The sequence below is a fragment of the Solenopsis invicta genome, chromosome 15 (genome assembly GCF_016802725.1).
Source record: "Solenopsis invicta isolate M01_SB chromosome 15, UNIL_Sinv_3.0, whole genome shotgun sequence".
In the NCBI taxonomy this organism is placed as follows: domain Eukaryota; kingdom Metazoa; phylum Arthropoda; class Insecta; order Hymenoptera; family Formicidae; genus Solenopsis; species Solenopsis invicta.
The window spans coordinates 11,014,688-11,037,989 of NC_052678.1; the positions used below are offsets into that span (position 1 = coordinate 11,014,688).

The 23,302-nt window shown below is 37.0% G+C and overlaps 1 protein-coding gene across 8 annotated transcripts; it reads left to right on the forward strand.

Annotated features, from left to right (window-relative positions):
- The first annotated feature begins 19 nt into the window (after window positions 1-19).
- Window positions 20-23,247, forward strand: LOC105201517 (solute carrier family 2, facilitated glucose transporter member 1). Of its 8 annotated transcripts, none has more exons than XM_039458121.1 (8): window positions 1,144-1,323; window positions 8,904-8,934; window positions 9,228-9,287; window positions 9,654-9,677; window positions 19,233-19,331; window positions 19,722-20,286; window positions 20,505-20,905; window positions 21,004-21,351. In XM_039458121.1, exons 1-8 carry the CDS (start codon window positions 1,274-1,276, stop codon window positions 21,349-21,351), a joined length of 1,578 nt encoding a protein of 525 aa, XP_039314055.1. In that variant the 5' UTR covers window positions 1,144-1,273. The 8 variants fall into 8 exon arrangements, with proteins under 8 accessions (XP_011167851.1, XP_025995407.1, XP_039314055.1 ...); XM_011169553.3 differs by lacking the exon at window positions 1,144-1,323 and adding an exon at window positions 6,579-6,727; XM_039458122.1 differs by lacking the exon at window positions 9,228-9,287.
- The last annotated feature ends 55 nt before the right edge of the window (window positions 23,248-23,302 follow it).

Sequence of the window (23,302 nt, forward strand, 5' to 3'; positions counted from 1 at the left end):
AACGTCCCTCCTCGTCGCGATTTTTTCTCTTTTCGTCAACTACCCTCTTTGTGTGCGACGCGCGTTCGAAGATCCCTCGCGAGACGTCGAATTCGCGTCAACTCGAGACTCTCTCTCTCTCTCGGCCGTCCTCACCTGAAAATTTTACCGAGGTAATCCTTCGTCATTCAAGATTCAAGTTTACGATTTTGCTTTCTATTGTTCATTTCCCTCATATTAGCATTAACCAAATTGTAATGTCACTCTCGTTATTTAATATACGTTAGGTCTTTAACGCGCATACTTGGAGCGGATAATCGAGTTTTAAGATGTGCGATTTTCTTTTAATTTTTTTTTCAATGCGCCAAGGGGATTAAGCCATTATATTGTCATATGAGATTAGCGGGACACTGCATGGGATTTAAACGGCAGTTCAAGTCCTCTCTCTCTCTCTCTCTCTCAAATACGATTGTACAATCTCACTGTCGCGATTTCTCGACTAGATTGGAATTCACACGATTTTACCATGTATTAACGATTAAAGCAATTCTATTTATATAAATTGGATTTATCTTGAAAATAAAAAAAATATCCCTTTTCTCCAGCTTGAGAAATTGCGTATACCTGTATACAAAAGTAAGGATAAATATTTGTAATTAACGCTCACAATCAGATCGAGTCGGCGAGTCGGCCTGGCAAAGTAATCGCCAGGTTTCTCGTCGTCCGTCCGTTCGTTCCTGAATGGTCGTAGGACGAGAAGTGCACGAGTGCATGTGTGCGAGGAGTATGTCATCGGGTTACTAGCCTTGATCATCGGCCAAATACTTGACAGGGAAAGCGCACCGTTGTCACGCTACTTGTGCTAAATTTACGTACGGCACATACGACGCAGAAAACTATGAAAATTGACAATAACGGCGGAACCTCGTGACAATGTAATTGCAGCTCGTTGCAATCTACAAATACTTTTAGTCGCGCGATAAAACATTCGCGTTATCACAACGATCATATGCGGAAACATACGTCTGCATGCGAAAGACGTGAGCAAATCAATTTCGTTACCTTGTTTTTTTTTATCAATCTAATAAATAAATGAAAAAGATCAATCGAACGATTCGCAATTTTAATTCTAAACTCGCATTTTTTTTCCAACAGATGGAACGAGAGGACGAGGACTTTGGCGAGGGCTACATCGCGGAATCGCATCCGCTGAGACCGACGCACCTCACGGTACCGCTCGGTGGACGCTCTAATTCGCGTGCACCCAGCATCAGCAGCAGCGTCAGCGATCTCGATGTTCCAATATACACCAGGGAGACCACCGTACCTCTCTCCGCGAGGAAGGTGAGTTTTCATCGAATCAAATATTTCTTGCTACACACGAAATTGAATTCATTCCTCCGGATTGAAGCACGCTCCTCAATGTTAAATGTTACGAATGTGACGAGAGTAAGAAATCACGCGCTCGCGCGAAATTTGTCAAGAGATCTTAATAATGAGGATTTTAACTCAATATTAATTTTATTTATTTCTATAATTCTTATAATTTTTTTTTTTCTTTCTTAAGAACGAGGATTCTTTAATTCTCTTTTCAAAGCGGTCGACGCGGTCGGTGAAAATTGCGTAAGCAAAGGTGGGAACTGATATATCATTCAATCGGAGGGACTCGAAAATACTTGGTCTGCTCCTTATATCGAAAGATGTCGCGCCGCGACGATCACAGTTTTAAATGCGAGCAGAGAAAAGTCTCTCTGATGCGAGATGAGCATCCGGAGCACGTCGAAACGCGCCGGACGATAATGCTAATGCCCGAGATGCTAACGCCGAAGATGAGCATCTATGTATCGAAAAGACTCTATTTTTAGAGCGATGTTGAAATCTCGCGGTTATTCCAAGTCAGGTGGGCGGACACGAGCGCTTACGCACGTCTCGCGGATTTTGTAGATGCGGTGGAAGACCTGTAATGTCTTCGATCTTAATTTTCTTTACGAGATGGCGTCTCGCGTCACGCTCCGCGTGAAATCCACGTGCGATATGTTGCGTACGAATAAACGAGCGTTCTTACGCGCTTTATCGAGCCACAATCCATAATAGCTACTTGAATCAATAGGTATATGTTATGCTATCTCAGCTTGAAATGAACCCCACAAGCGCTACAATATTATTTAATATTAAATAATATTCCTGAAATATTATATATTATATAATATTAATAAAATACTATGGCTATACAGTGGCGTGCAAAAGTTTCCGGCCAGTGATATTTTGTACTGTAATTTATTAAAAAACAATCTAATAAAATTTTCATAATTATCATTGCTTTACTATACTATTTCGTTAGCTATATCTTACACTCATACCTGATACACTGTATGTCCATTCCTGATGGTATTATATAATATTAATTACTTCAATATTTTAAATTATCGGGGCTATAACTTTTGAAAATAATAATTATAAAGTTTATGAATATTTTATAATAATTGACATTAATTTTTGAACAAAAATAGTATTCGTAAAACATTTTCATAATATTCTATGGATATTTATGAATAATATTAAATATAAAATATTATATTAAAACTATTGAATAATATTCTCGGAATAAAGTTTTGAGAATATTCTTATAATATTCTAGGAATATTGTAGCGCTTATAGGGAAATAGATACACAATCAGATTACTTAGGAAAAAAGGAAGATGTAAAAGTATAAAAAATTTAGCTATAAAGGACAGAGCAAAAGTTCTCTAACTCTAAAGGCTTGTCGAAACTCATATACATATACGTAATGTCGCAAATCTACTTACTACTCCATCTCGTTTTGCCGGTTTATTGCGACATTATGCATAAATTGTTGTCTTATATAATCTTATATGTATAATTTATGTGCGCTTTTAGAAACCGATCGAAAGATCGTAACGATTAACATCGAAATGAAAAAAATATTCCTGGTGAAGAGAAACAAGGACCGTTTTCATTTCTCATCGCCAAGAAAACTTTCCTCAAACAGTGACAATTGCTTTAATGAACGCGTGTAAACGTCATGCTCGCGTACATTGCGCCTAGAAATTTTCTTAAGAATACAGGCCGGCGCGGCGTCTAGAAATGATCACGTCAGACTATTGGCAAGAATTCCATTGCGTCGCGTAACTCGCCGTATTATATGCCCTCCTACTCGCCTACGTATTTTTTTCAAGCGTTGTCACGCGGAAAACGTTACACGATCTAAAGAACATACGCCTAACATCCTTTCTCTTTACTTCATCGTATCACATTATTTTTATTTCAGATTATCTTATTTTTTCAACCTTCTATTTTTTTTACTCGGTTTTTTTTCTTCGAATATTGATTACGCCACTGAATGCAGAGAGAGAGAGAGAGAGAGAGAGAGAGAGAGAGAGAGAGAGACGATGTTCGCTCGCGAATGATGCAATAAGCGCACTGCGCATCTTTATGCGTATTTAATTCGAATTTAATGGCACTCTAAGTGGTCGATTAATTTGCCCCTGGTGCGTATCGCCGCTAATTAATTTATATATATATATTTATAGGTGTGAAAGACAAGACACTAAATTTCGTGCACATCATCCGTTTCCTCGTTTTATCTGCCGTATCAGTCAATCCGATAGAAGTCCTGTGTATGCGCGATAATCCGCGCGTGCCGCGGATCGTATTCATTGTCTCAACAGGTGAATCGATGCTTTTTTTCGATCACGTGTCGCACGATGACGCACGAGTGAACGCGTATCGATCGAAGCCAGGGGTTGCCAAAAAGGTACGAACGACCGTAGCGAGAATCAGCCGAATCTTTTGGAAAATCTGTATACTGAAAAAAGATTTTAGTAACAGCTAACAAATATTGAGTGGTATAATGCCAATTGAATATTTACAAAAAATTAAAATTATTTCTTTTATTAGCTATTAAACTACGAAACTCTTTTTCTCAGTGTACTGCACCTGGATTATGTCAATCGTTGTTTTTCCTTTTATTTATTTATTTATTTTTTTTTATTTAGCGTAAAGTAACGCTAGGTATACGTGATTCTTCGAGAGATCAAAAAACCCTTAAAACTCAATCAATGACGAAGAAACGCTCGTCGCGGCTCCTCTTTATTGGTCGATCCGGTGGGTGTGCACGCGGAGGTACTCGGAGGTAATCGGCTTCCTTCCGGGAAGAGAAGAGAGAGAGAAACCATGTCTTCTTATCTGACGAAAGCTACGGCGAGAATGATGACGCAACTGCGCGGGATATTTGCTTGCCATAAAAATAGAGAATTACAACGCGAGCGAAACATTTCGCGGGAAAGCGCGATTGACTGTTGGGGGTCGTATACGCCAAGTATTCTCGTCTGAGGTATTTTCTTGCATTCGTGAAACGAACGTATGGTTTTCAGGGAAGAAAAAGAAATAGGATATATACACTGAGAAAAAAAGGTCGAAATATCCAGAAACAAATATTACTTAATTGTAACATTTTCTTCGATATTTATTAATGATAAACAAATTTCATGATAATATATAGTTCTTATTTTTCTTATTAATTGATATATTTGCTACAAGAAATGACATTTTGTTTCGCCGTATTTAAACAAAGATTTATTTCAGCCAAACTTTATATTCCACAAATAAATTTTTAAATATCTTTTTTTCAGCGTATAAAAGTGCAATAAATTGATGTAATATCTAACATATTATAAATGTAATAATGCTATCGAGATTTTAATCGCGTTTCCCCTTATATTTTTGCGGGTAGTAATATTAAACATTAATTTTTATTTTCTTTTATTTATTTATATTATTATATTGTAGGAGCAATTATAAAAATTGAATCTTTAAGATTACTTGAAATATCCGAATGAGACTCTACTTACATGGAATAATTTTCTCGGCGATAACGAGTAACATGTAAATTGAGCGGCTCAAAATCAGACAGCGCAATGAATATGGAGGATTTAGAGGATTTCGATTGTCTTACAAACTAAGCTCTTTTCTTAAGCTGATACTCGAGCTGTCTAATAAATTATATACACACTCGTCAGTTCTCGTGTACAATCGCAAAGAGTTTAATTACGCATTAATGCATCATTATCGTATCAGTCGATCGTATCAATTACAGCCGTTTCCCCTCGTTATCGTTCGTTCAATGACAGATTGCACGCGATAAGGTAATTATTCGATATAGCCGTATCGAGTATCGAGTATCTCCAAGGAATCGTAAATGTAATAAATTGCCAGCTGAATCTGACTGGTATCAGATGGAGTGGTAAGAGGAGAGATAGAAAAAAAGATCTTTCGATCTTTGGTCGAAAAATATTATTTTATCTTTAGAATCTTAAAAATTGTTTGAATCCTCTTTACAACTCAAGCTTATTTCTTCGGACGATTGTTTCGACATTCGTGTGAGGAAACATCGCGGTCGATTAATTTCCTTGCAACGAGGAAATTACGAGTAGCGACACACACTAGATCTGCCGAGGAGACGCATATCGTTACTCTTTTCCCTCCGAGTATCGCGCCAGCCGCATCCGGGATGATAAGACGAATGTTCGGTCACATTTTCATGCGAGATCGCGATATTGGGCGATGTGCCAGCTCTCGGTGACCGTTTTACAGACGTCACCGCGGCTGCCGGCGAGACGCGGATTTTTTTCGCGCGGATCGAGAGAAACGCCACGCATGTGCGTTCCTCTCTTTCCATTCTAACGCTTCCTCGTAACATATTATACACAATTTCGTAACGAAACACGAATACTTTGAACGATATCGTCAAGTAATACATATAAACGCGTCTCGCGTTTATTTACGTTCTCGAGTCGTAAATACGCATGCAATATATATAGTATATAGTAGTGCGTATAGCAATGAAACTCTCATCAACCTAGTGAGACTCAACAGGGGGATCGACGTTTGCATTGCCTTCCTATATTGTCTATTTCTTATTAACGAATCGATGACCGCTTACATGATTCGGCTATTCGTGAATAAATGTTCGCGATTAGTATCAAGAATGATCGATTCTGGAAGAAAAGCACATGTCGCAACGGAAAAAAATATTTGTATTTTACACTGCAAACTTCTCTACGAGTATATCTATATTCTTCATTGTACAACATTAAAGGTAACATTCTCATACTTGGAGAAATACTCCCACACATCTAAAATGATATCCGAATTCTTTGTTAATTTCAAGTTGAATTTATTTCGAGCAGTAATGCACCCTGGGAGAAAATTTTAATAAACATCTGCTTGAACTTATAATAAAATATTTATTAAATGTAAATAAATATTTATTTAATAAGTAAGTAAATATTTCATTGCAAGTATTCAAATAAATATTTATTAATAATTTTGTTCTCAGTCCAAGGAAAGATAGAAAGAAAGGAAACGAGAGGAAAAATATGTTTTCGTCGTCATCGAGCGGTAGTGATTGTTTTTAAAACAATTTCTCGCTCGCTGTTCAAGATGCTCAACAATTGCGTCGTTCATGACGTCATTGTCGCTACGATCGACCCGAAAATTCGTGTGTACGGTGAACGATGCAATCGCGATTCAACCCGCGCGGGAGTAGTCACCCTCCGTTACGTGGGGATGCGTTTGCGCCGTGTGATCGGCCGACGGGGTTGCGCCGACTGCGCCAACCCTCGTCCGTGAGGGGATATTAAGGCACACGAGGATCGAATCGAGCCCTCGGAGTAGACGAGTTCGTGCTTCCTTGCCTCTCACACCTGTCACTCTCGTCGCCTACGAGGTGAGTTTGCGAATATTTCTTCATGAAACTCTCTCCGCACTCCCTTATTTCTCCGCTGATGGTCGATATTTCGTCATTACGCAAATAGCGACGACCGCTCTGATGTCGCTAGAATTTTATCGCATCGCATTTTGGTGCACATGTTGACAATTTCCTTGGGTTCATCGATTTGCGTCGATCTCCCAATGATCGGCAACGTTGAGGACAAATGGCTCGATTCTATCGTGAATTGACATCCTCGCATCGCGCCCCAATTCCGCCAAGTCGAATTCCCGATGATCAAAGTGTGAAAAGTGTTCCATTCATCTAAATGTTACCGGCCGTGAAAAAAAAAACAGGTTTTTACCTTGTCAAAGTTATATCGGTTTTAATCTCCAAAATTTTGCTTAATGTTTATAAAACAATCTCGCGTTCCATATTCATGACTAACGGTGGAAGGTGTATCTGCCAACCTTTACGACTGACCCTTGCTATCGTCCAAGCCGGATTTCCCAGTGATGTTGATCGGGCACAAGTGCAACTGTAACTACATACGATTTTTTTAAAGAGAATAGACCAAGATAAAGTTTAACAGTAAACGGAAGGTTGAACACATACGGTTCGTTTCCGCGCAACACTTGATTGTAGTTACGTGACACCATTATGTCGTTTACATCGCGTCGTGCTGCACGCGTCGTGCGTGATGCACTTTTGCAAATATAAATCATAATGCGCCTTACAGTCTAGAGATACCTACTTATCTCTCTACTAAATGGACGACGTGACCTACGTTACATAATTTGATTAAATGACATTTTTCCTATAGAGGATAAATTATAGTTTTACACTGACAATGAAAGCAATAGCGTAAATGAAATTATCTGTGGAAAAGTGCGACAAGTATTTATTATTGCGTAATTTATGTCATGATAAAATTTTATGGCTCTCGCATATTGTATTTAATCGCTTGATTAAGACAACGTTTTAATTCGGGTGAGATAAAAATTGATTAATCAATCAATTTCACGTAATCAAAAATCAATCGTCAAACTTTTCAAAAAAGAGAAAATATATATCTTAATTGTACGATTAATTAAACGTTTTATTAAACTGTAGAGAAATATAAAATGCATGCTTCCTTTCGTTTAGATCTATCATGAACAAATTCTGTGACTAGGTTAAAAAAGAATTTGTACATAATATAATTTCTGCCTCTTTGAACATTTGTTCCTTTATTTATAATTATATCGATTACTTCTTTTATAGCGCCTGCATTATTATTTCTCCTTTGGAAAATAGACCTATTGCCAAGCATTTTGTAGCCTCGTCACGTACGCATGTCGATCATCATTCTTAGTAAATATTTCACTGAAGAAATCCAATTTGCATAAAATGGTTCGAAGGAGAAAAATGTCAGAACAGAAGAATAAAAAAGGCGATTGCATTGACAATACAGTGACAGATGAGGTTCTCCGAACGAATAAAAAGCCGTAGCACATCAAAAAAATGTCTGTTTCTTAATTATTTTTATGAAAAGTACATGACAGAATTTTTATTCTATCGGAAATCGATTTTTAATTCTTCAACAGTTGTTATTTTGTCAAACTTCGTTTTATTATGAAAATATTTCTTATCAAACTGTTCTATGGAGCAAAATATAACAGAATAAGATTTTCTACGTGAAACGAGTCATTGTTGCAAATGTAACGTTCGTATACAATGGCTCTTGTTGCAATGTTCAGAACATTTGGTGTTTTTTCAATAAATTTATCACAAATGTATTATTTATAAACATGTTGATCTAGAAAACTATTTTACAAGTACTTTTGTCGTAATGCTAGGATAAATTTTTTTTAATACTTTCGTTGTACCTGGTTGCATCACGTTTACACTTATCGTTCTTATACGAGTTTTTTATTTGATATATTGCATCATGGGCAGTAATGCAAACGGTCGTCCGTTCTTAGTCGCCCGATATCGGCATTTTGTAAGACATTCCACTAAATTATCGCGAATTCTGAGAGTACTTTTTATCGCTGCGAAATGACTTTTTCATTTTCGAACGATATTAGTTACAAGACTTTCAGGTCTTGTCATACGTTTGCACAAAAAGATATCCCATATATATATTTATTCAATGACGAACGTTTTTAAAACTTCACTGACTAATCAACTGTCCGTTCTCTATTCTTTCAAGCTGCCATACGATGGGCGTGGAAAAAGAAAAGGTATATTTAATTTTTTCTTATTTTTTTTTTTACATATGGAGAAATATTAGTAAGAGTATAAATATATAAGGATTTGCAATAATGGTCCAAGTTATAATGGTCTAAGTTTAAGATATTTAAGCAATTAATGGGTGTTTACGTTAAGAGGATTAAAATTTAATATCTCCAATTATTAAATTAATGGAGTAGATCAATATTGCACTGAATCATTTAAATGTACTCGTAGCTTCCCACCTACGCTCTCGTCGTTCGTACACGTCACGAGATTGGTGTAATTAAATATTTTGCTCTAGTCAAACGATGACATTCAGGAGCAGGCAACAACGCCAACGGCGCTGTCTCCACCATCGAAGGTATTCATCTTTCTTCCCGAGTTTATAGTTTATTTGTGTAGTGAGTACATTGAGCAATATAAAGAGAAAATTTAATACTAAAAAATTTAAAATTTTTTATTATCAAGTAAAAGAAAATATCTCTAATTTGATATATTTCTTCGATGCAATGTATTAGGCAACTATTAAATAGGATTAAATAGATTAGCGAGATAAGTACTATTAACATTTCCCATCGCTCTACAACGCGAAATATTCTACGAGCGCTTATCCGCTTGTTTGTTAACCGTCCACACACCCACACGATAACGCTTTGACATTTGCTTACGAAATTTCTTATGAAATTAATCTTAACTTTTTTCCTCGTATTTTTTCTTTTGCACGCAGACCGACGCGACCGATAAGGACTGGGTAAGTACCAGCTGTTACCATGCATTCCTCGTCGATGCGTCTCGAGAAAGTGAATTACGATCGAGCATGCATCGCTCGAAGAAAAGTGCATTCGCGTGACAAATGACAGGGGAACGACGCTGTTGATGTCTCGCCAAAGTCATTGACTCGCAAATTATCGCGATGTCCCGTCCAGCGTCCCATTAGCGGAACAGCGTAGTCGGATGCACTGCGTGTAAGCGAGCTGATTCCGAGACATCTCGCGTATACCATACATACGCCGCGCGTTTATGTACTAAAAATCGAGAAACGATTGAAATTAAGTATTGAGATCAACATCAGTAAATTGCAGTTACGAGAGTAAATAATATCGGCATAATTGCCGCCTATTCGCGACTACCGAAAGCGAGCTGTGCCGTGATAAACGCGACACAAAGTCCACAAAAGATAACGTTCTATCGCGGCAATGTGTTGAAATTTTGGTGATTATTGAGAGGGGTGGAAGGCGGGGATACTATCCAGACGTCGGCCTCTCACTGTAACTTGCCGGCGATAAAAAAATATTTAAAGAAGCGTGTAGATTCTTGGTATTAAGAAATCATCGAAAATTTCAAATAATGAATTTTCTTGCAAATTAATACGGAATTAAATATTGTTTCTCTCGTGTTAATGTTATTTCTATATGCAATGAATCATTTTCATTGATTATCTTGTAATAATTTAATAATGTATAAACAATTAGCTAAATTTTAGTAGCCAATAACTATAATTTGACTTTTTCGATTATACTTTTATATAAATCGAATTAACTCGCGACATAAATAGTGAGATACCTAACTTAAAATGTGGATGACAAATTGACGCCAGATGTTTGTTTGACATGTCTGCTATAACAGAGCCATTACATTTGTAGAAGGCATTACTTTGTTTTTTTTTATGATTATTACTAGCAGAAATTGAGATATATGCTTAGAACAGTGTTTACATACACTTTGAATCTCGCATTGTCAGTTTCAGTTGCCGTACTATGACAATTAACAACAATTGCTTCTAATAGTGAATAATCGTGTCTCGTGTCTGTCTGCCTGAGTCTAAAATCTATTTCGTATCGATATTTATAGCAACTTTTAATGAGTATCTAAAATAGGACGACGAGACGTTTTATTTTCTTCAAAGTAATCTTCTTCTCCACTGCAATTTTGCTGTGATAAATAAAAAATTTATATATTATCGGATATGTTATTTAAAACATTATTCTGTGACATGGAACAACTTGTAGACTCAACATTGACGAAGTTGAAAATATTTGGAAATGTACGGAAGTAACATTTCATTAGAATGATATTTATTCATATATTTGATTATAACTTCCGATATCTCGAATAGTGTTATTACATAGAGTAAATGTGCCGTTTCGGAGACAAAACGAGTCTTGCGAAGTCGCAGAAATGATCCGCTTCAATGCGGCTTGATTGTAAAATTGACATGTACTCACATGATCTAACCGGTCATCATTAACGGACCGCGTCCGGTATCGTATCGTACATGTACTGGAGCGCACTCTTGTAAGAAACGCCAAGAGAGGATCGCGTCAAAGTGCAAAGACTACGAGATGCCTCGAGCGCCACATGTATTTTTAATTGGTTTTTTTCCATAAAGATAAAGTACGCGTGTAATGTTTGCTTAAGATTCCTAGAACCGTAAACATTATAATGTGAGCTAAGAATATTCTGTGAGAATATTTTATTATGTGAGGGCATTTTCGAAAGACTGTGAGAATGATCCGCGAGCAACAAATGTTTTAAGAAAGGTGCATTATTTCACGTGGGCGAGAATGATCCAAAAATATTTTTTTTCGCACCTACGTCTCTTCTTGTCCCTTGTAATATTTATAAATCTCAGTTACATTAATCGCATTGCTCATAGTTCAAAAGAAGTTTCATGCAACGCAACACGATGTTTTGTTGCAATCGGCGTTTCCGCATAATAATAAATATGCGCCTCTCTTATCGCGCGCAACATTCGTATCGATTCTTGCTTCTACCGCAAAACACTCTCTAGTTTTTTTTCCGTAATACGAATACAACTGGGATTACTCCGTATCTGATATCCCGCATCGACCGTGCAGTTGGGTCGCGATACTCGCGGTTACCATATGTCTTCTTCGACGTTAAATTCAAAAGCTGTTGCACACCGCAAAAATAATAATATATTATTTCTTAAGACATTCGTACTTGAAATTAATTAACATTGGATTATTATTAATCTCAAAATTATATATAACTTTGATAGAAACTCTCACTCTCGCCGTTGCTTTCATCGTTCGTAGATCAAGTGCTACACCTTTTGCGTCTTGAATTGTTTGGCGATCCACTGTTTTCCCTTCTTTTTTTTAGTGGGGCAGTTCCCCCCTTCCTCCCCTCTCTCGTCGCGCAGCAGGGGTGCGTGGGACGGTGAAAGGTTCAACGCGACCGGAATCCAGTCACAGGGTCGTCCAATCGCGCTGTTGTATCGGTCCAGGAGGAAGAGGGGGACGCGAAGGAAGAGAGCGGGGTCTTTTGAAAATCGGCTTCAGCTATACCATCACACGAATATCGGCGGTAGTCGTGCGCGTTCGTGACCGTGGTACGGACAGGTTGCGTTTACCGGAATCGTCTTTCTGGTTTCTCTTCGCTCGAATAAATTTTCGAAATCGTCGCTTTCTTCGCAATCGATATTTTCGAAGAAAAAGTATATCGTGAGAGAGAAAGAGTGATCGTCACCCAATACATATAATTCTAAAAAAAAGTACAACGACAGATAGAAATCTCTCTAGACAGAAAGACGAGTGTATATCGAGTGTCGAGCGCGGATTATTTGCTTCAAACAACATGGAGCTCAAGGTAAAACTCTTGAAGACATCTGATTTTTTTTATGCTCAAATATAAGCAGCATACCCCGAATATAAATAGAGAAATTTTAGTAGAAACGATTTTTTAAGTATAACTTTCGAAATATACATTTCATTGTAATTAAATCTTGGAATTAAAATTTTGTCAAATTGAACTTTAACTAAAAAATTTAAAAGAAAAATAGTTTTCTCCAACCGCTCCATTTTGAAAACTCAATTCATGAGGAGTTTGCCCCTCTCAATCTCACTAGTTATTCAAAAGTTATTATTATCTTGTTAGTATTTTTGATGAAGAAAATCGATGCAATTTGAATGAAGAATCGTATGTTTGCGTCAGTTATAAATGTGCCTCTCTCAGGATTCTTCTAAAGGTTAATCCTTGATGAAGATACGGGATGAAAATACGCAACCGGATAAGAGACAACTAAATTAAAAGTTTGTGAAAAGGTCGATTCGATGTATTTTAAAATTTAACGATCGTAACTATTATTGGACTCTCCATAAAAATTTTACACCAAAATCAAAGATGCCATCTAAAATTATTCGTGACTTTAATCATCACGGTTAAAAATACATTTGAAATGAATAAAAAATTCATTTCACACGTCGCGTCGTTCGGATATTTGTGAATGAGAGAATATTTGATTTTGGACTCGTATATTGGAGTCAAACGGATTCAAGCGTACCACTTGTATCAATTTGCTTGGTTCACTGAACTTTTTCGCTGTTAAGAAAAAATTAAGAAAGTTCTAGTTTCTAAATCTGTCTCTCATTTTTCATACGTAAAATAAAAATATGGTAATAACAGCAATAAAAGTATATTGTCACTTATACGCTAGAGTGACTTCCTTTAGTGTCAAAACAAGATAATAACATTATACGTACGACACTTGACTGAAGACAAACACGTCTATATAAATACTTACGTTTAAGAGTTCATGTTTTGGAAACCATGGGTAAAGAGAGTGTGGATAACGGTGTGTAGATAACACGGTTAAAAGAAAATAATTGAGTGTGATGTCTGAAGGAAAATTATTTCGTTATAGAAATATTTAATTTTATTAGAAATTTATCGCCTGTTTATTAATGTTTTCATTCTAATTACGTAGACCAAATTCTGATACACAACGACACTAGAAAGTTTTCCTTTTGTAAAATACAATCGCCGTTTGCTCCAAAAGTAAAAATATTGCAAAAAATTGATAAATCTGTTGATTATGCACTTCTAAAAGTCTTAAACTACATGATTTAACTACATGATTTTCTATTATAAATATAGGATATTAAATAGACTTGGTATAGCGAAAACTTGCGGTCTCTTTGAGGTCTTTGAGTCTAGCGTACTGCAAAGCTAGCTTCGCATTGCGCGGCGATTGGCTGCGATTCAATAATAATCAAAAACGGAGGAAGTGCCTCGTCAGTGCTCTTTGAATACAATGAGAGTTGCTCGAAAACCCGTTGAAACCGTTACCACCAGGTCTCATTTTCGTGACATATGAAGCGATACACCTAATATCGCGCGTGGAATTTTAATGAAAAATCCTTCGATGAGAAAATGGAATTGACTTTGAAAATATAATTAATCATGCGGAACAAAAAGACGCAGGTAACAATCGAGTCTCTCGTTTACCTGGCACGCGCGAAACGTTTTGCATTCTAAAGTATTCGTAATACCTCGAAATAGTTAACATAGCTAAAATGATTAGCGCCGCATCGTCATGTTGGAAGAATTTCAGGAAAATTACGCGCTATTATCATAATGCGCCATCATCGCCATTAAGTCTTACTACATATCGTTGCGATTGCATAACAAACTTCCATATTAATAATGTGCTATAAAATCGCCTTCTCTGCAAGCGTTCGACCATTCTAAAGATGTCCGAGATCCTTTTACTCCACTTTTTGCTTAAGAACAGCAAAAAAGGCCAGATAGCATGGCTAATGGCATATAGATCAGTTACGATAAAAAAAAAAAAAAAAACAATAATAATAATACCAAATACGTAAAACCGCGTAACGTAATTTTATGCATTTCGTTGTTCAGGCTTATCGGTAGAATTAGCATCTTACATCTTTTCGACTTTTTAGTGTAACGTGAGTAATAAACTGATCCACGAGATAATACATCGTTAATGATAACGATGCAAAATGGACTACGCAAAACATTAAAAGCTTCCATTTGTAGGGCGCTCAGCGAGTCGCCGATATTTTGTCGAGAGGAAGGCCGTTACTCGAGTACTTTCCATTGCCTAACGGCAATAGGATAATACGAAGCCCTTCTATTTCAATCAAGATCCTGATCGTTAAGAAAGAAGTGAAGATAAAATCGAGAGCGAGCAGGGCGAGCGGAAAGGGGGGTAGAGGAGAGATATCCATATTCAAGAGCAAGAGCAGTCTGGAGAGCAGTCGCGGACCTTGTACGGGGGCGCGCGAACAAGCTCGTGGCCCGTCGAAATTAGCGACTTGGCGAAATAACCAGGACAACGGCGTCTCGAAAACACACACTCGCGCGAATCCGCGAATACTCTCGAGCTATTTTTAGCGCGTTTAGAGCTTGCTCGTCGTCGTTACCGCCGTCGTTACTCTCTCTCTCTCTCTCTTTCTCTCTCTGTCGGGGGCTCGACCATCGGCTGCGCCAATCGCGCCGTGACACGCCTTCGCAACGACCAAGCAGCTGCGAGAGGATTTCGTTACGACGAACATATGTCGTATGCACGTACACGAACGAGTGTAGGGTTGTTCCCTGTGACGCGGGATACGTCACGGCGCGCCGCGCCGGTCTGGAACTTTGCTACGTAGAGATAAAATATCCTCTTACGCCTGACCGCAATGCATGTGTGCGATACTCGCTGTGCGTGCCACGCACACTCGCATGCACGTATGCAGCTGTCTCCCAACGGCTTCACTAGGATCATAGGCGTCGCCTTCGAGATCAATGACAGAGCCGCGAGCGCCGACACCTAAATGGCAAATTATTTTCTTCTTGCGTAGGAAGCAGACTGAAGAAATGATAGAAATAATTAATCAATCGCATTATGCGCAAATGCAACTTTGTTCTGTAAGAACTGCATTTGCGCGTAATGCGATTGATCAATCGATGAATTAAAAAAACTCATCCAGCATCTTAAAACATTTTCGAAACCACAAAATGTAGTTCTATTTAAAAGTTTTTTTTCTTTTAGAAAATATATTCTAATCGGCGGTAGAAGCGATAGAAGCGATAGAAAAAAAAGGGATTTTTTAACACTTGAAATAAAGTGTAACATTTAATTGAATTTAATATTTATTAGAAACAGAAAATAGGCAACAAATTTTATGCAAAAGCTAAAATTTTCCGCTTTGATGAATTAGAAATTCAATTTCACGCAATGAAATGTCTACTTGTCTTTCAACTCTGCTATTTTTCCGCAGAAATGTTCTATCATTCTGACAGGTTTCTCATGAATTTTGTGGTAGAGAGAAGATAATAAGATCGCATAATACGCACATTCTATAAATTGAATTAAAAAAGAGTAGCGGAATTTTATTCTTGTGAAATAGTAGTCTTTAAATCTCAAGATAATTCGAAATTGTAATATGAAGAAATTATGGGGGTGGGGGAAAATTGACAATAGAAAATAACGTAGAGATTCAAATCGTTCCCAAGGTTTCCTGGAATGTGACCGTGATCTAGATCATTTATCCATTGTCTCGTATGCGATCAATGCTCAATGACTCAATTTTGTAGTAACACACGCAACCAATTGTAGCTCCGCGGATATTGCGAATTGATGGCGCTTAGGGTCGACATTGGGACGTAGGGACGATGTTTAGTAGCTGCGATTACAATTTTATTAAAGATCGAAAATTTAATGAATGATTATGTTAGCAATTTGCATTTCATCTTGAAAAGACTCTTTGTTTAAAGCGACACAAAAATTATTTCTCTAAATTATTTCGTACAATTAGGTTTGCACAATTTTTTACATATATTTATCTACGTTTAACATGAATGTGAAAATTAAGTAATTGTAAATCTTCAGAAACGGCTATTTGACTTTTTTACGTCGGTATAAGTTGAAAATCGCTTTAGCATGATAATCTATGCGGTCGTGCTCCTGTATTCGCGATACATATAATATATAGTTAATAATGGAATGGAATGTTGTCGCGGAAAATCAAGTGTGCTCGTTATTTATGCTTTCTACCTGATTGCAGTAAAGTGCAGCGAAACTTTAACACAATAATACATTGATACTACAGGGTATCTTTTAATCGAGAACATCACAGACTCGTGTTTTAAATAAAACGGTCTGTTAAGATTTAGAAAGAGAGAGAGAGAGAGACTCACGCGAATTACCGACAAGTACCTTTTATGATTTTTTTGCATTTTTAAGAAATCGTCCAAGAGGTTCCTATTTGCGAAGCAATGTCGCGACACTGTATCATTTTCCGTTGTTAATAATGCGACGCGAGATAGACTTGGTTGTTTATACCAGTAATCGCGTATCAGCGGAAGAATGGCGAGACAGTTTATTTTCTGCAGTTCAACAACTTTTTGTCAAAGAAATATTGTTTATACAGAAATCTTATTTTATTGGCGCAAAAAGCTTGTGTGACGCGCGATCGCTGCATCACGAGACGAGGAGTTTAGCACTGCTAAACGTTGTGCAAAGTTTAAATCTTTCATTTGCATCGACACGGCGACGCATAAAAAAAGCGACATAACGAAAGACGTGAATATAATTACTTGGGTGTACGTAGAATGATGTCGAAAAGATATCGATCTATTGTGAAATTCAGCAACTGTAATGCTAAAAGTGTAGCATTCCAAGATTCTAGTTTATTCAGCTGGTCTGTCTAGCTAAATAAGATTTGATGGTGCTCGCGTCAATTTTGAAAATTGAATTCTTCATTGGCAGATAAAGATCGGAAAAAATCATAAAGCGGAAAATTACTGACGCGAAAACGCTCTAATAGATTTGTTTACTTTGCTGCTCTCTTTGCATATTCGCAGTAGAATAAGGATGTACTCTTGTAGAAGACAAGTCCTCTTTGGGAGACACGGACAACAGAAAATTGAAATGAGAAGCAAACGGATAAATTGCATATAATTATTACTTATTTTGTAAGAAGAGTTTAAAGTCCGACGGAACAGAATTTCTTTCAACGACTTAATCTCAGTACATAGTGCATAGTATTGTTATCGCATATCCGCGTACGAAGTGCACTCGGCTATCGGATTACCGACGTCAAACAAGACTTGCAGATTATCAAAAATGCATCGATAAATATTTATGCAAATATAAACACATTCGTCTAGAACACATGATGATAACGCACTTCGTATACGATTCCTGTTTAGAGAGTAGATTATTTCGGAGTCGAGAGTTGTTTCGCTAATATTAATTATAATCAATTGAAGATTCGATATAGCGAGTATAAAATCTAACGTTGAGTAAATTGTAATAATCCAGGAAAAAAAAGATAAATTAAGATGAATCGAAAGTAATTAATGTACGTAAGATTGAATTCTCACCTTAATTAATTGTGAGCGTAAGCCGGCAGCATAAGAACAAATTCAATTTTAATAAGATATAATTTACGTGGCTTACGCCATTGCTCGGCACACAAACTCCCGCGCAAAGCAAAGTATCGGTTTCTCTATAGAAATGACGTGCACGTGTGCGGGTGTACACACATTTTGCACTATGCAAACACAAGAAAAAAATATCGAGTAGTACACATCGTACACGCCGTGTTAAATAATACGGATACATATGTGTCTTCCGAATGGAGAGATATGTGTGCCCCGCATGCGTATGTACATAGTATATATGCGTGTTGCGTCTTCTAATATAAGAATGGTGGAGATAGCAACCCACTAGTCTTCGGCACGTGTTGTTTCGAGACACTGGAGAACGACCGATACTCCACGAACGATCCGACGAACGCAACGCGTGCAATTCTATCTAATCGGGCGCGAATCGTCGACCAGTGAAAGTGAAATATTGCTACGTGATAGAAAGTGCAAAAAATCGTATCCGCGCGAGGAAAGAGGAAGAAAAAAGCCTTCGAAATGACGATCAAATCGGCCGACTTTGAGGTGCCATATTTGAAACGATCGGTACGCACTTTTTAAAGAAAAAAAAGGAGAAGAAAAGAGATGAAAGAAATTCGATAGCGAAGAAACTGTACAACTGTATACTTTCTTTTTAAATTTATAAACCCTTCTCTTTTTCCCTATAATATTTTAATAAAGATAAAAATACGGAATGATCGACGAGATATTTTCTACGAATATTTTGCGGTTCACTACTCGTACGACGAATGTTCGATTGTCCCGACTTGACTCTGAGTGCCGGATAGTATTTATCACATTATACTTGCGCGTTGCATATTCATTAATATACGCTTCATTAATATGCCATACACCTTATTGATATTTGCATTTGAAAAAGGAATAACGACAATGTTGAGGAAGCCTTTCTTACAAGGATATATTTTTCCAAAATATTTTTCTTCCAATTTTAATATGAAATATCGTATATTTTGTAATCGAGTAAAATCGATTTACTCAAGTAAACTTGATTTGACTGTGTGTGCATTTTTCGAACAAATATTTTCTCTTTGATATTAGATGAAGAATATCATTTCTTTCCGTAATAACTCTAAAATAAGATTTCCCGTATCGATTTTTGCCGCAGGGTCTCAACGGCCGGTTAGCGTTCGCTATTGCGGCAGCCGCTCTCGGTTCATCGTTTCAGCATGGATACAACACTGGCGTGGTTAACGCACCTCAACAGGTACGGTTATTAATTGTATTGTCATACAATTCTTCAAACATTTGTAAAAACATTGATCATTCGCAGAAACATTGATCAAAAAACTGTTGCGTGCGATTCTTTTTTCTTAACGAGTATACCACACTGCTGGACAAGTTTTTCATGTTCAAGTAAATTATATTTATTATTTTAACATCATTTCTTTGATTTAAATAAATATTAATTAGTATAAAATAATTTATTTTTAAATCAAGGAAATAATGTTAGAATAATTATATATTTAATTAAACATAAAATTTGTTTTCAGTATAGCGTTCGGAAAATCGTTGAGAAAAAATGTGTGCATGTGCATCATTATACATGTATGTATTATGTCAGAAAATGACTAAATAAATATTTTGCATTTCTCAGCTTATCGAAGACTGGATTAAAGATCTGAAGACAAACCGCACGGGTGTGCCAACGCAACAGACGGAGGTGACGTTAATCTGGTCGTTGGCGGTTTCGATATTCTGCGTCGGTGGGATGATAGGAGGTGCCATGGTAGGCTGGGTGGCGGACCGCTTCGGCAGAAAAGGCGGCCTGCTGTTGAACAACATTCTAGTCATACTGACCGTCATCTTCGAGGGAAGCGCCAAGGCGGCGAGGAGCTACGAAATGATAATCGTCGGCAGATTTCTGATCGGTATAAATTCCGGACTGAACGCCGGTCTGGCGCCGATGTACTTAGCCGAGATCTCGCCCGTGCATTTACGCGGCGCCGTGGGCACGGTCTATCAGCTGGTCATCACCATTTCGATCCTGGTGTCGCAAATCCTCGGCTTGGAACAAATCCTCGGTACCAACGAGCAATGGCCGTTATTGCTGTGCCTAACGATCGTACCTGCGATCTTCCAGATGTGCACGCTACCTCTCTGCCCGGAGAGTCCCAAGTACTTGTTGCTCAACCGCGGCAAGGACATGGACGCGCAAAGAGGTAGAGAAAGATAGAATTTTATTACGGCACACGTAGGCGGATAAAGAAAAGTATCTTAAAAGGAATTTATTCAATCTTTAAAATCAAAAACATCCTTTTTTTCATCTGTCACTCTGTCATCGGTGTTTTCGAATCCTTTGTTTAATTTCCTTTTTTCGTCAGCTTCATCCGAGTTTGCATTTTTCTCATAAAAATTATTTTCCTTTTCTTTTTAATAGGCTTGTCCTGGTTACGAGGCACGATCGAAGTTCACGACGAGATGGAAGAAATGCGAACGGAGTACGAGTCGGTGAAACTGGTGCCGAAGGTCACTGTGCGCGAGCTGTTTGTCAATCCTGCGCTTCGCATACCGCTGTTCATCTCGATCATGATTATGTTCGCCCAGCAGCTATCCGGCATAAATGCCGTCATGTTTTTCTCAACCAAGATCTTCAGGATGGCGCAGCTCGACAAGCATGCCGCCCAGAGCGCCACAATGGGAGTTGGTGCTATGAACGTCTTCATGACCGTCGTGTCTTTGGTGTTGGTAGAGAAAGCAGGCAGAAAAACGCTACTTTTGGTTGGATTCTTTGGCATGTTCGTGGATACCGTTCTACTCTCCATTTGTCTCGCGTTCGCTGTAAGTATTCTTGCCCTTTGGCTAATCAAGATATCGAGATAACTCGAAACTTGAAGTCATAATCGATTCATTTTTATTCCCACATTCATCGCGATTAGGATTCATCGCGAGCAGCGGCGTACCTCTCGATCGTGCTCGTCATCATGTTCGTCGTCATGTTTGCCACCGGACCAGGAAGCATTCCGTGGTTCCTGGTGTCAGAATTATTCAATCAATCCGCCCGGCCACCCGCTACCTCCATCGCCATTTTCGTCAACTGGACCGCAAACTTCATCGTCAGCATCGGCTTCTTACCGCTGCAGGAGGTATTAGGCGCTTACGTGTTCATCATCTTTGCGATACTACAATTATTCTTCACGATCTTCATATATAAGAAAGTACCGGAGACGAAGAACAAGACTATGGAGGAGATTAGCAGCATGTTCAGGCAAATATCTTATCAATGAATGTAATTAAAATGGATAAAATTGTTTTTTGAAACAAAATCAGAACGAACGACAAGGGTGTTCGTCTCTTCTTTTTTTTATCTCTATCTATATCAAGAGATTTTAGCGTTTGGCGAAAATAGCACACTATTTTATGGTCTATCAAAGCGCTTCCAACATTCTGTCCATACGCTGTATCAAAGTTCATCGAATGGTTATTCGGTGAATACACTTATATGTAATCGCGATGTGTGCCATGATGTATTTGACGTATGATGTATTTGTAACCCGCAATCGTGCCAATTTGGGAATCTTAACTTTTTTTATTTAATTATTTAATTTTTAGCGTTTTGGTCTTAGTTTTTTTTTTTTTTTTTATCTCAGAAACTTCACGGAATTTCCACGGACGCGTGCACAGTTTTGTCCTAAGGTTCAAATTGTAAACTTAATCTTAGTTCCTACGTTGAAGAAAAAGTTATCGCGAGTAAGGAAACAATCGAAACAGCTTAGGAAACATGATTCTTTCACCAAGTCTTTTCGAATAGTTTGTTCCTTATTTTAGGAATAATACCGTACGCCATTACCTGTACCAGTACGAAAGATTACAGCTCTAGTCACGAAAAGACCTGTAGACGGAGTATAACGTTGAAAGAATCTTATACACTAGCTGATTTTATTTTTATTATCGAATCTTGGATTCGTTTTACATCGACAGATACGTATCGCTTTGCCAAACGAATTTTTAATGCAGTGTCGCGCAAATGCAAAGTCGTATACTACATATATTTCGAAGAAATCAATCGAGTAAAATTGGGGTCTTTTTTATAGAATAACGATTTTATAAAACTTGCGTTCCCACTACTAAATAATCGCAGATTGCTATTACTATAAAAGAATTTAAACTTGTTAAAAGATAGAAGTGATTACGTCGATGAATGAAGAGTGTATCGATCGCCTTTTTATGAGATAATTTATAATAGAAATTTAAAGAATATTTTGTTATACGTAAGTCGAAATAAGTTTTAGTCAAACGATAACGGGAAGAATGATGTTAAAATAACTGTAAATACCGAAATATGCTAGTATTGTGCATAGAGTAGAAAATAATTATATTTATGTATTCATGTAGATTTGATTAATGTTTAAGAATATATCAACGTTGTCATATTTTTAAATTATTTAGATTAATTTTAAGGATGCATATGCAAAAGAAAATGTACGTTATGCTAAATGTAACTCAGGAACTGATCTTTTTCTCATAATAGATGAATGCAATATTTTGTCTTTACAAAATCCGCATCTCTCAAAGAATACTCATTTGTAACTACTTTAGTATTAAAACGATGACAAATTTTATTGTAAAACGAAAGGCATCTAAGTTTACTTAATTTTATGTTAAATAAATCACCGATTTTTATCTATTTTGATCAAACTGTGTCATTTGAAAGGAAATCTGATCAATCAGAGCTTCAGATTGATTATACGTACAATCTTATATTATCTACATGTATGTACAGTGTATTCAAAGTGTATTAATTACAAATAATTTAACTTTTCACTGTTAAACTGTAAATAATATTTCTCACATATTTTTCAGTTAATTGATTGTTAATTATCGTATAAGTTTTTAGTATTTAGATTTAGATGATTCTTTTATAAATAAATCTATAAACTTTTGCCAATCAAAAAGAACAATGTTAGACTTGGCAATCTATCATTTGTACGAGAAGAATTATTTACTACAATTATAATAATTAAGCAAAATTAGTATCCCTACTGATATGCCTACAAAATGTGTTGTTATAATATTATAAAATGTTTTCAAAATTACAATTTTATAATACTCGATGCTATAATCGTCAAAATAAGAAGAAAATATTCAGAATAAAGTATACAAATGTATCTTTGTTATATGTAATAATATTAACAATGCTTAATATTATAGTTTCCTAAATAATCAAAATGAAGATGA

Excerpts from the sequence above, each read along its gene's own strand:
- LOC105201517 (XM_011169549.3), top strand. The coding sequence starts at position 1,135 with ATGGAACGAGAGGACGAGGACTTTGGCGAGGGCTACATCGCGGAATCG. Across the intron at positions 1,324-19,232 it reads TACCTCTCTCCGCGAGGAAG|GGTCTCAACGGCCGGTTAGC; the intron begins GTGAGTTTTCAT and ends TTTTTGCCGCAG. Across the intron at positions 19,332-19,721 it reads TGGTTAACGCACCTCAACAG|CTTATCGAAGACTGGATTAA; the intron begins GTACGGTTATTA and ends TGCATTTCTCAG.